The 11519-nt window shown below is 47.4% G+C and overlaps 1 protein-coding gene across 2 annotated transcripts in view; it reads left to right on the top strand.

The window, feature by feature from the left end:
- Window positions 1–364: 364 nt before the first annotated feature.
- The window catches only part of LOC144892214 (uncharacterized), a 19495-nt gene continuing 8340 nt past the window's right edge, over window positions 365–11519 (top strand). The window contains exon 1 of one of the 2 annotated variants that reach the window (XM_078777669.1): window positions 365–1326. In XM_078777669.1, the coding sequence (XP_078633795.1) occupies window positions 1234–1326 (93 nt within the window). In that variant the 5' untranslated portion in view covers window positions 365–1233. The remainder of the gene's footprint in view (window positions 1327–11519) is intronic. The other variant, XM_078777668.1, reaches the window with a different exon arrangement.

The raw sequence follows: 11519 nt of genomic DNA, 5'->3' as shown, positions 1-11519 counted from the left end.
AATGCTAATGATGTATTATGGTAACATCATGGTACTGAGTATCAGGTCAGGTATATTATGTTCAGGGTTGGAACTCTTTACTGGCGTTCTGATAACGGGGCAAGAACCCTATGGTGTTAGAAACCAGACATGACCAAGGTGAGGATTTTCTACGTCCCCCTCATTCTCTTCATCCTCCTCACCTGCGGATAGGTGGAGAAGCCAGTTTAGTTGGCGACCATCCACATATCGGGTAGCATCAGCTTAAACGTGTTATCTGCAACTATCGGGGGATGCCTCTTCGTGGTGGTTGTACCACCCAACGCAAGTCGGGGGTCAAATCTTCCCCATTCTTCCCTGCTGCCTGGATTTGTCAGGTCAGTGCGGTCACGGTCAGTGCTGATCACGTTCCCCATGGACCGTCTCTCTCTCTGTCTCTCTCTCTGTCTCTGTCTCTCTCTCTCTCTCCTCTCTCTCTCTCCCTCTCCCTCTCCCTCTCCCTCTCCCTCTCCCTCTCCCTCTCTCTCTCCCTCTCTCTCTGTCTCTGTCTGTCTCTCCCAACTTCGTGAAGGCCGGATACGCAATCTTGTATGTGGGGGATCTCTGGGCTACTCCTGTGAGATCGACCGGCTGTCTCCGTGCCACGGCCTTGTTAGAGAGAACTTCCAGGGCTATACAACAACAACAACAACAACAACAACAACAACATGTTATCTGTGACTACCAACAAAACCCAAAATGACAAAAACAGGCCCTGGACAATGAAATAAACACATTATTACAAAATTGATGGATTCAACATTTCACATCGTTGACGGATACTTTGTACAACGAGGAAGACAGGCAGACAAACACCACCATTCTTCATCAAAACACTCCTCCAATTGAGATGGTATTTAAAAATGAAACCCAAATGTTTCCGTGACCTGGAAAATAACTCGCCGATAAATGAACTCTCCTCTCGACCAATCACAGCAGTTTCCCTAACCCAGGATGAACCTGAACTGCATGTCAGCATGTTCCAACATTACAGACATTCTGTTATCTGGGACAAAGGTTCGATGAATGAAGCCAAAAAAATCGTTCACTGCGAAAATTTCCCTGATTTCGATGTCAGGGCAAACAATCGGTGATAAATAAAGATGGTAACACATGAACAACACGACATTCAACCAGCACAACTGAGCCGAGTGGAAGTGGTTGCATCATCTTTCTTTTTCCTCTCTGCCTCTCTCGATTGTCTAACCATCCACGATGAGGTCGTGGATCTTGACACCACTGCTGTTGATTCTCTGCTTGGCGATCAGTATCTGCACAGCAAGGACTGTGATGAGCAGGACCACTATGGTGAGCAACTGTTGGTTCTTTTTTTGAATATTCCATCGATGTTGTTTATGAGATCTTGGGTCTGGTTTATTGTGTTTACTAGGTTGTGGTTCAACAGGTGAGACATTACACAGAGATTATTGAACAAAACCAGTGACATTCACCATGACATGGCTCCAAATTGATTGGTAGTAATACTATTTCACCATGACATGGCTCCAAATTGATTGGTAGTAATACTATTTCACCATGACATGGCTCCGAATTGATTGGTAGTAACACTATTTCACCATGACATGGCTCCAAATTGATTGGTAGTAATACTATTTCACCATGACATGGCTCCGAATTGATTGGTAGTAACACTATTTCACCATGACATGGCTCCGAATTGATTGGTAGTAATACTATTTCACCACGACATGGCTCCAAAGTGATTGGTAGTAATACTATTTCACCATGACATGGCTCCGAATTGATTGGTAGTAACACTATTTCACCATGACATGGCTCCGAATTGATTGGTAGTAATACTATTTCACCACGACATGGCTCCAAAGTGATTGGTAGTAATACTATTTCACCATGACATGGCTCCAAAGTGATTGGTAGTAATACTATTTCACCATGACATGGCTCCAAAGTGATTGGTAGTAATACTATTTCACCATGACATGGCTCCAAATTGATTGGTAGTAATACTATTTCACCATGACATGGCTCCAAAGTGATTGGTAGTAATACTATTTCACCACGACATGGCTCCAAATTGATTGGTAGTAATACTATTTCACCATGACATGGCTCCAAATTGATTGGTAGTAATACTATTTCACCATGACATGGCTCCAAATTGATTGGTAGTAACACTATTTCACCACGACATGGCTCCAAAGTGATTGGTAGTAATACTATTTCACCATGACATGGCTCCAAATTGATTGGTAGTAATACTATTTCACCATGACATGGCTCCAAATTGATTGGTAGTAATACTATTTCACCACGACATGGCTCCAAAGTGATTGGTAGTAATACTATTTCACCATGACATGGCTCCAAATTGATTGGTAGTAATACTATTTCACCATGACAAGACTCCAAATTGATTGGTAGTAATACTATTTCACCACGACATGGCTCCAAAGTGATTGGTAGTAATACTATTTCACCATGACATGGCTCCAAATTGATTGGTAGTAATACTATTTCACCATGACATGGCTCCAAATTGATTGGCAGTAACACTATTTCACCACGACATGGCTCCAAATTGATTGGTAGTAATACTATTTCACCATGACATGGCTCCAAATTGATTGGTAGTAATACAATTTCACCATGACATGGCTCCAAATTGATTGGTAGTAATACTATTTCACCATGACATGGCTCCAAATTGATTGGTAGTAACACTATTTCACCACGACATGGCTCCAAAGTGATTGGTAGTAATACTATTTCACCATGACATGGCTCCAAATTGATTGGTAGTAATACTATTTCACCATGACATGGCTCCAAATTGATTGGTAGTAACACTTTCACCACGACATGGCTCCAAATTGATTGGTAGTAATACTATTTCACCATGACATGGCTCCGAATTGATTGGTAGTAACACTATTTCACCATGACATGGCTCCGAATTGATTGGTAGTAATACTATTTCACCATGACATGGCTCCGAATTGATTGGTAGTAATACTATTTCACCATGACATGGCTCCAAATTGATTGGTAGTAATACTATTTCACCATGACGTGGCTCCGAATTGATTGGTAGTAACACTATTTCACCATGACATGGCTCCGAATTGATTGGTAGTAACACTATTTCACCATGACTTGGCTTCAAATTGATTGGTAGTAATACTATTTTTTTTTTTTTTTTTTTTTTTTTTTTTTAATAGTATACAAGATCGAGGCTCGTGAAAGAGCGAACATTAATCACACAGAGACAAACCGACACATAAAACATATAACATCGGGAGCGGTAGACAAGATGGGGAGAGGGGGAAGGACACAAACACAACATTTGAGAGCAGGGACCGAGAGACATGGAGACATCGAGAGATCTGAGAGAGGGCGAGGGCTTTGGGGGGGGGGGGGGCAAGGGAAGGGGGCGGTGGGAGAGGTATAAAACATATGGACACTGCCAGGACTTCCAGGAAAGAAGTTGGAATTTCAAACAAGGTGGATCTGGGGTGAATTAGCAGGGGTAGAAAAGATCAAGGTTTTGGATGGGGGAAGATAAGAGATGGTGGTGAACAGCTGTTTTAAAGACCTGGAGGGAGGAGTGGGATTGAAGGGAGTGAGGGAGTTTGTTCCAGAGGCGGGAGAAAAGAGGAATGAAAGAGTGAAGGTGAGCAGAGCCGAGATTTCGGCAGTTTAACCATCAGAGGGTTGCTGGCAGATCTTGTGCGACCTGTAGGAATATTTGGGGGACAGAGCACAGAGAGAGCTGGGGGTGCAAGGCCGGAGAGGAGTCGGTAGAAGACAGAAAGACCACCTACCTGCCTGCGGTGAGTGAGTGAAAGGCCCTCAGAGATAGCTTCATCGCGGGAGATTCCAATAATTCTGAAAGCTTTGGTTTCAACAGCGTGAAGCCGAGCTAGGTGTGAGGCAGGAGCACCGGCCCATAGGGGAGAACAGTATTCCATTGTGCTGCGGATGAAAGCCTTGTATGTGGTGAGGAGCTCAGGTGTGCCGAGGAAGGACTTCGCACGACGGAGGATGCCCAGTCGGCGACTGGCTTTGGAGGCCAGCTTGGAAATGTGGTTTTCCCAAGAAAGATCATGGCAGATAGTGAGACCCAAAAGCTTGAGCGACAGAACTTCTTGGAGAGGATTGTTGAGAAAGTAGATGGGAGGGTTGTCCAGTCGATCTTTTCGGAGAGACATAGTAAGAGTGTGAGATTTGTCAGGATTGAAAGACATGTTCCACTTGTTTTCTTTTTTTTTTTTCTTTTTTTTTTTCTTTTTTTGTATACTGAATCGAGGCTCGTGAAAGAGCTAACATTAACTTTTTTTTTTTTTTTTTTTTTTTTTTTAATATACAAGATCGAGGCTCGTGAAAGAGCGAACATTAATCACACAGAAAGACAAACCGACACATAAAACATATAACATAGGGAGCGGTAGACAAGATGGGGAGAGAGGGGGAAGGACACAAACACAACATTTGAGAGCAGGGACCGAGAGACATGGAGGCATCGAGAGATCTGAGAGAGGGCGAGGGCTTTGGGGGGGGGGGGGGGCGTGGGAAGGGGGCGGTGGGAGAGGTATAAAACATATGGACACTGCCAGGACTTCCAGGAAAGAAGTTGGAATTTCAAACAAGGTGGATCTGGGGTGAATTAGCGGGGGTAGAAAAGATCAAGGTTTTGGATGGGGGAAGATAAGAGATGGTGGTGAACAGCTGTTTTAAAGACCTGGAGGGAGGAGTGGGATTGAAGGGAGTGAGGGAGTTTGTTCCAGAGGCGGGAGAAAAGAGGAATGAAAGAGTGAAGGTGAGCAGAGAGCCGAGATTTCGGCAGTTTAACCATCAGAGGGTTGCTGGCAGATCTTGTGCGACCTGTAGGAATATTTGGGGGACAGAGCACAGAGAGAGCTGGGGGTGCAAGGCCGGAGAGGAGTCGGTAGAAGACAGAAAGACCACCTACCTGCCTGTGGTGAGTCAGTGAAAGGCCCTCAGAGATAGCTTCATCGCGGGAGATTCCAATAATTCTGAAAGCTTTGGTTTCAACAGCGTGAAGCCGAGCTAGGTGTGAGGCAGGAGCACCGGCCCATAGGGGAGAACAGTATTCCATTGAGCTGCGGATGAAAGCCTTGTATGTGGTGAGGAGCTCAGGTGTGCCGAGGAAGGACTTCGCACGACGGAGGATGCCCAGTCGGCGACTGGCTTTGGAGGCCAGCTTGGAAATGTGGTTTTCCCAAGAAAGATCATGGCAGATAGTGAGACCCAAAATCTTGAGCGACAGAACTTCTTGGAGAGGATTGTTGAGAAAGTAGATGGGAGGGTTTTCCAGTCGATCTTTTCGGAGAGACATAGTAAGAGTGTGAGATTTGTCAGGATTGAAAGACATGTTCCACTTGTTTGACCAGTCTGTGATTTTGTCCAGGTCTTCAGAGAGTGAGGAGGCAGCAGACTGCCGATCTGAGGGAAGACGAATGGAGCGGCAGAGAGTGGAGTCATCAGCAAAGAGATAGAGAGGATTTTCGAGAGAGTCAGAGAGATCATTGATGAAGACCAGAAAAAGCACGGGGCCCAGAACACTGCCTTGGGGAACTCCAGCCTGAACAGGAAGAGGAGATGAGAGAAACCCATTCAGGGCCACATGTTGACGACGACTAGAGAGGAAGTCCGCCAGCCATGCGTGGAGATTTCCATGGATACCAAAGGAGGAGAGTTTGGTGAGCAGAGCGGGGTGCCAGACCGTGTCGAAGGCACGTGATATGTCGAGGGAGACAGCTCTAATTTCCTGTTTGGCATTGAGGACCTCCATCCATTGTTGAGACAGCAGAAGCAGCATGTCCAGAGTAGAGTGACCTGGTCTGAAACCAAATTGATGATCAGAGATCAAGCCATTGGAGAAGAGGAAAGATTTCATATCCGAAGCAATGATGGATTCCATGACTTTGCTGATAATTGGGAGAAGGCTGATTGGTCTGTAGTTGCTAGGATCTGTTTTTGCACCTTTTTTGTGCAAAGCGGTGATGTTGGCTGATTTCCAAGCAGATGGCAGTTGACCTTGAGCAAAAGAGAGGGTGAAGAGAACAGAGAGAGGGTGAGATAGAGCAGCAGAGCAGGATTTTAGGACCCGTGGGCTGATGCCGTCGGGTCCAGTTGCAGAATCAGAGTCGAGGGTTCACAGAAACTTTTCCACCTTGTCAGGAGGAAAGGACACGGAGTCCAGGAGCAGCAGGGTACGACTGGGTATGGTGGGTACAGAGAGGGATGGGTTTGGGACACAAGATTTAGAGGCAAACACAGAGTTGAGGCATTCAGCTTTTTCACGTGCGGAGTCAGCTGTGTAGCCGTTTGAGGTAAGGGAGGGGATGGAGGGGGAACAAACACCAGAAACGGATTTGACCAGATGCCACCAGGATTTGGAAGAGGGAGACAGATAAGAGTTCGGTCTTGAGAACGGAGAGATATTGTTTCCTGGCTCTCCTGAGGGTGGACACACACTTGTTTCGGGCTTTGTGAAAGGAAATGAGATTTCCTTCCGTTGGATTTGCTTTCCAGGAGACGAAGGCAAGTTGTTTCTGGGCAACAGCCTCACCACAAGATTCCGTGTACCATGGACGGGAGGAAGGGTATGACAACTGAAGACGAGATGGGATAAATCTGTGCATGAGAGAGAGCAATTTACTTTGGAAGAATTCCCAGGATGAGTTGATGTCAGAGGTGGTAGAGATGGGAGACCAGTCCAGATGATTGATGGCTGCTTGAAGACCGTGCCAGTTGGCCTGAGTGAAATGCCAGACACGTCGACGCTGAGCAGGCTCCCTGAGGATGGTCAGAGAGATGTCCACTTTAACAAGGACATGATCAGATGATCCGATCGGAGCAGAAGAAGAGCAGCAGACATTTTCAGGGAAGTTAGTCATAACCAAGTCCAGAAGAGAAGATGTTCCGTTGACTGAGATCCGGGTCGGGAAATTGACAGATTGTGTCAGTCCCAGTGAGTCGCAGAAGTCCTTTGCTGAGGAGCCATGGCTGGTGAGAGAGGTACCCACACCCAGCCAACTGGCATGATGACAGTTGAAATCACCACATATGAGGAAGAGAGAGTTGAGATGAGTAGATAGAAGTTGGTCCATATCATCAGACAGCGAGATGTAGATGGAGTCATCACTGTTTGGTGGACGGTACAACACACATATGAACAAGAGGTGGGAGCGAAGGGGAAGCCGTAGCCAGAGGTATTCCTGGGGGTGAGGTGGAGAGAGTGCAGTGCAGGGCGAGTGAGGAAGAGAGTTTTTGATAAAGATAGCAACCCCGCCTCCAGGACGAGGCTCAGGTCTATCATACCGGAGGAGGGAGTAGCCCGGGAGAGATACTATGGAATCAGAGACATCATAAAGGAGGAAAGTTTCTGTTAAGCAGATCACGTCTGGTTTGACAGAAGCAACCTGTATGGAGAGATCAGTTAAGTTTGAACGAAGGCCCCGGATGTTTGAGGTCCATACCGTTAATGAAGAGGAAGGGGGAGCATCAGATACAGAACAGGGGGGAGGAGGGGTAGGGTAAGATGTGGAAGAGGTGGAAGAGGTAGGGAGAGCTGTTGAAGGTGTGTCAGAGATTTCAGAATAGCTCGGAGAAAGGGAAGGATGGGGCGGACAAAAGGTTTGATGGTGATTGGGTGAGCCACAATGAGGTGTTATTTGAGGAGGGGGAAGAGCGAGGCAGAAGGTTGGGGGAGATGGAGGTGAGAGTTTGAAGGGGGAAGAAGCGGGGAGGACGTTTTGAGGAGGGGGAGTGAGGGGGGAAATTGAGATGCAATGAGGGTGGGGAGATTTCAAGGGGAGGGGTGAGGGGGGAGTTTGGGAGGGAAGGGACAAGGGGAGGGATTTGAAAGGGATGGGATATGGGGGAGATTTGGAGGGGAGGGGTGAGGCAGGAGTCTAGGAGGGGAGGGGCGAGGGGGCGTCTTGGCGGGGAGGGGTGAGGGGGTAGTTTAGGAGGGAGGGGGCAAGGGGGGAGATTTGAAAGAGATGGGTGATGGGGAAGATTTGGAGGGGAGGGGTGATGGGGAAGATTTGGAGGGGAGGGGTTATGGGGAAGATTTGGAGGGGAGGGGTGAGATTGGATTTTTGAAAGTGTACGATTTATGGGAAACGAACATTTATTGCAAAATGAGTTTCTTGTGACCTTCGAGTTAAAAATACGTTTAAGGACGCTGGATGGAGGATGGAGTGCAGGAGAGTTTAGGGAATGTAGAAAAGAGGCACTATAGGAGATGGATATTTTTTTTGGGATGAATCGATTTGGTGAGCAAGTCGAAAGCAGCCTTTTAAAGAAGAAGAAGAAAAAGGTGTTATAAAATATGACGGAATACATAACTTGAGGGGAAAGTGTAAACATTGAAGGTTAATGAGTGAAAACTATCTGGGGAAATGGGGGAGAAACACGTGGTCGAAGAACGAACGAACGAACGAATAAGAATGAATAAACGAATGAGAACAGAGAAGGAAATGTTGTGTGTTTTATTTTTTTTTTTATTTTTTTTTTTTTGAGTTGAGATTTACACAAACTTCACAAACAAATCGACCAGACAAACAAAATACACAAAAAGAGGGAGCGGAAGACAAGATGGGGAGAAAAGGGGAAGCACACACACACACACACAACATCCGAGAGCAGGGAGATGTGTGGAAGGGAGAGGGCCCGGGGGGAGGAGGCGTGGGAAGGGGGGTGGGGGGGGGAGGGAGAAGTATAAAGCACAAGGACACCAAGGACTTCCAGGACAAAAGTTGCTTTTCAAAAAGTGGAATTGGGGTGAAATTAGCGGGGGTAGAAAAGATCAAGGTTTTGGATGGGGGAAGATAAGAGATGGTGGTGAACAGCTGTTTTAAAGACTTGAAGGGTGGAGTGGGATTGAAGAGAGTGAGGGAGTCTGTTCCAGAGGCGGGAGAAAAGAGGAATGAAGGAGTGAAGGTGAGAGAGTCTTGATTTTGGCAGTTTATCCAAAAGAGGGTTGCAGGCAGATCTTGTGCGACCTGTAGGAATATTTGCGGGACAGAGCCCAGAGAGAGCTGGGGGGGCAAGGCCAGAGAGGAGTTGGTAGAAGACGGAAAGACCACCAACCTGCCTGCGGTGAGTGAGTGAGAGGCCCTTGGAGTTAGCTTCATTGCGGGAGATTCCAATGATTCTGAATGCTTTGGTTTCAACAGCGTGAAGGCGAGCTAGGTGTGAGGCAGGAGCACCAGCCCAGAGGGGAGAGCAGTATTCCATTGAGCTGCGGATGAAAGCCTTGTATGTGGTGAGGAGCTCAGGTGTGCCAAGGAAGGACTTCGCACGACGGAGGATGCCCAGTCGGCGACTGGCTTTGGAGGCCAGATTTGAAATGTGGTTTTTCCAGGAAAGACCATTGCAGATAGTGAGACCCAAAAGCTTGAGTGACAGAACTTCTTGGAGAGGATTATTCAGAAAGTGGATGGGAGGGTTGTCCAGTCGGTCTTTTCGGAGAGACATCGTAAGAGTGTGAGATTTGTCAGGATTGAAAGACATGTTCTACTTGTTTGCCCAGTCTGTGATTTTGTCAAGATCTGCAGAGAGTGAGGAGGCTGCAGACTGCCGATCTGAGGGATGAAGAATGGAGCGACAGAGAGTAGAGTCGTCAGCAAAGAGATAGAGAGGATTTTCAAGAGAGTCAGAGAGATCATTGATGAAGACCAGAAAAAGCACAGGGCCCAGAGCACTGCCTTGGGGAACTCCAGCCTGAACAGGAAGAGGAGATGAGAGAAACCCATTCAGGGCCACACGACGACGACGAGAGAGGAAGTCCGCCAGCCATGCGTGGAGATTTCCATGGATACCAAAGGAGGAGAGTTTGGTGAGCAGAGCAGGGTGCCAGACCGTGTCGAAGGCACGTGATATGTCGAGGGAGACAGCTCTAATTTCCTGTTTGGCATTGAGGACCTCCATCCATTGTTGAGACAGCAGAAGCAGCATGTCCAGAGTAGAGTGACCTAGTCTGAAACCAAATTGATGATCAGAGATCAAGCCATTGGAGAAGAGGAAAGATTTCATATCCGAAGCAATGATGGATTCCATGACTTTGCTGATAATTGGGAGAAGGCTGATTGGTCTGTAGTTGCTAGGATCTGTTTTTGCACCTTTTTGTGCAAAGCGGTGATGTTGGCTGATTTCCAAGCAGATGGCAGTTGACCTTGAGCAAAAGAGAGGGTGAAGAGAACAGAGAGAGGGTGAGATAGAGCAGCAGAGCAGGATTTTAGGACCCGTGGGCTGATGCCGTCGGGTCCAGTTGCAGAATCAGAGTCGAGGGTTGACAGAAACTTTTCCACCTTGTCAGGAGGAAAGGACACGGAGTCCAGGAGCAGCAGGGTACGACTGGGTATGGTGGGTACAGAGAGGGATGGGTTTGGGACACAAGATTTAGAGGCAAACACAGTTGAGGCATTCAGCTTTTTCACGTGCGGAGTCAGGTGTGTAGCCGTTGGAGGTAAGGGAGGGGATGGAGGGGGAACAAACACCAGAAACGGATTTGACCAGACGCCACCAGGATTTGGAAGAGGGAGACAGATAAGAGAGTTCGGTCTTGAGAACGGAGAGATATTGTTTCCTGGCTCTCCTGAGGGTGGACACACACTTGTTTCGGGCTTTGTGAAAGGAAATGAGATTTCCTTCCGTTGGATTTGCTTTCCAGGAGACGAAGGCAAGTTGTTTCTGGGCAACAGCCTCACCACAAGATTCCGTGTACCATGGACGGGAGGAAGGGTATGACAACTGAAGACGAGATGGGATAAATCTGTGCATGAGAGAGAGCAATTTACTTTGGAAGAATTCCCAGGATGAGTTCATGTCAGAGGTGGTAGAGATGGGAGACCAGTCCAGATGATTGATGGCTGCTTGAAGACCGTGCCAGTTGGCCTGAGTGAAATGCCAGACTCGTCGACGCTGAGCAGGCTCCCTGAGGATGGTCAGAGAGATGTCCACTTTAACAAGGACATGATCAGATAATCCGATTGGAGCAGAAGAAGAGCAGCAGACATTTTCAGGGAAGTTAGTCATAACCAAGTCCAGAAGAGAAGATGTTCCGTTGACTGAGATCCGGGTCGGGAAATTGACAGATTGTGTCAGTCCCAGTGAGTCGCAGAAGTCCTTTGCTGAGGAGCCATGGCTGGTGAGAGAGGTACCCACACCCAGCCAACTGGCATGATGACAGTTGAAATCACCACATATGAGGAAGAGAGAGTTGGGATGAGTAGATAGAAGTTGGTCCATATTATCAGACAGCGAGATGTAGATGGAGTCATCACTGTTTGGTGGACGGTACAACACACATATGAACAAGAGGTGGGAGCGAATGGGAAGCCGTAGCCAGAGGTATTCCTGGGGGTGAGGTGGAGAGAGTGCAGTGCAGGGCGAGTGAGGAAGAGTTTTTGATAAAGATAGCAACCCCGCCTCCAGGAAGAGGCTCGTGTCTATCATACCGGAGGAGGGAGTAGCCCAGGAGAGATACT

This window comes from Myxine glutinosa, chromosome 5, assembly GCF_964187855.1.
Source record: "Myxine glutinosa chromosome 5, kmMyxGlut1.1, whole genome shotgun sequence".
Lineage (NCBI taxonomy): Eukaryota > Metazoa > Chordata > Myxini > Myxiniformes > Myxinidae > Myxine > Myxine glutinosa.
Note: the sequence above shows the minus strand (reverse complement) of the source record. Positions and strands in the feature narration are given on the sequence as shown.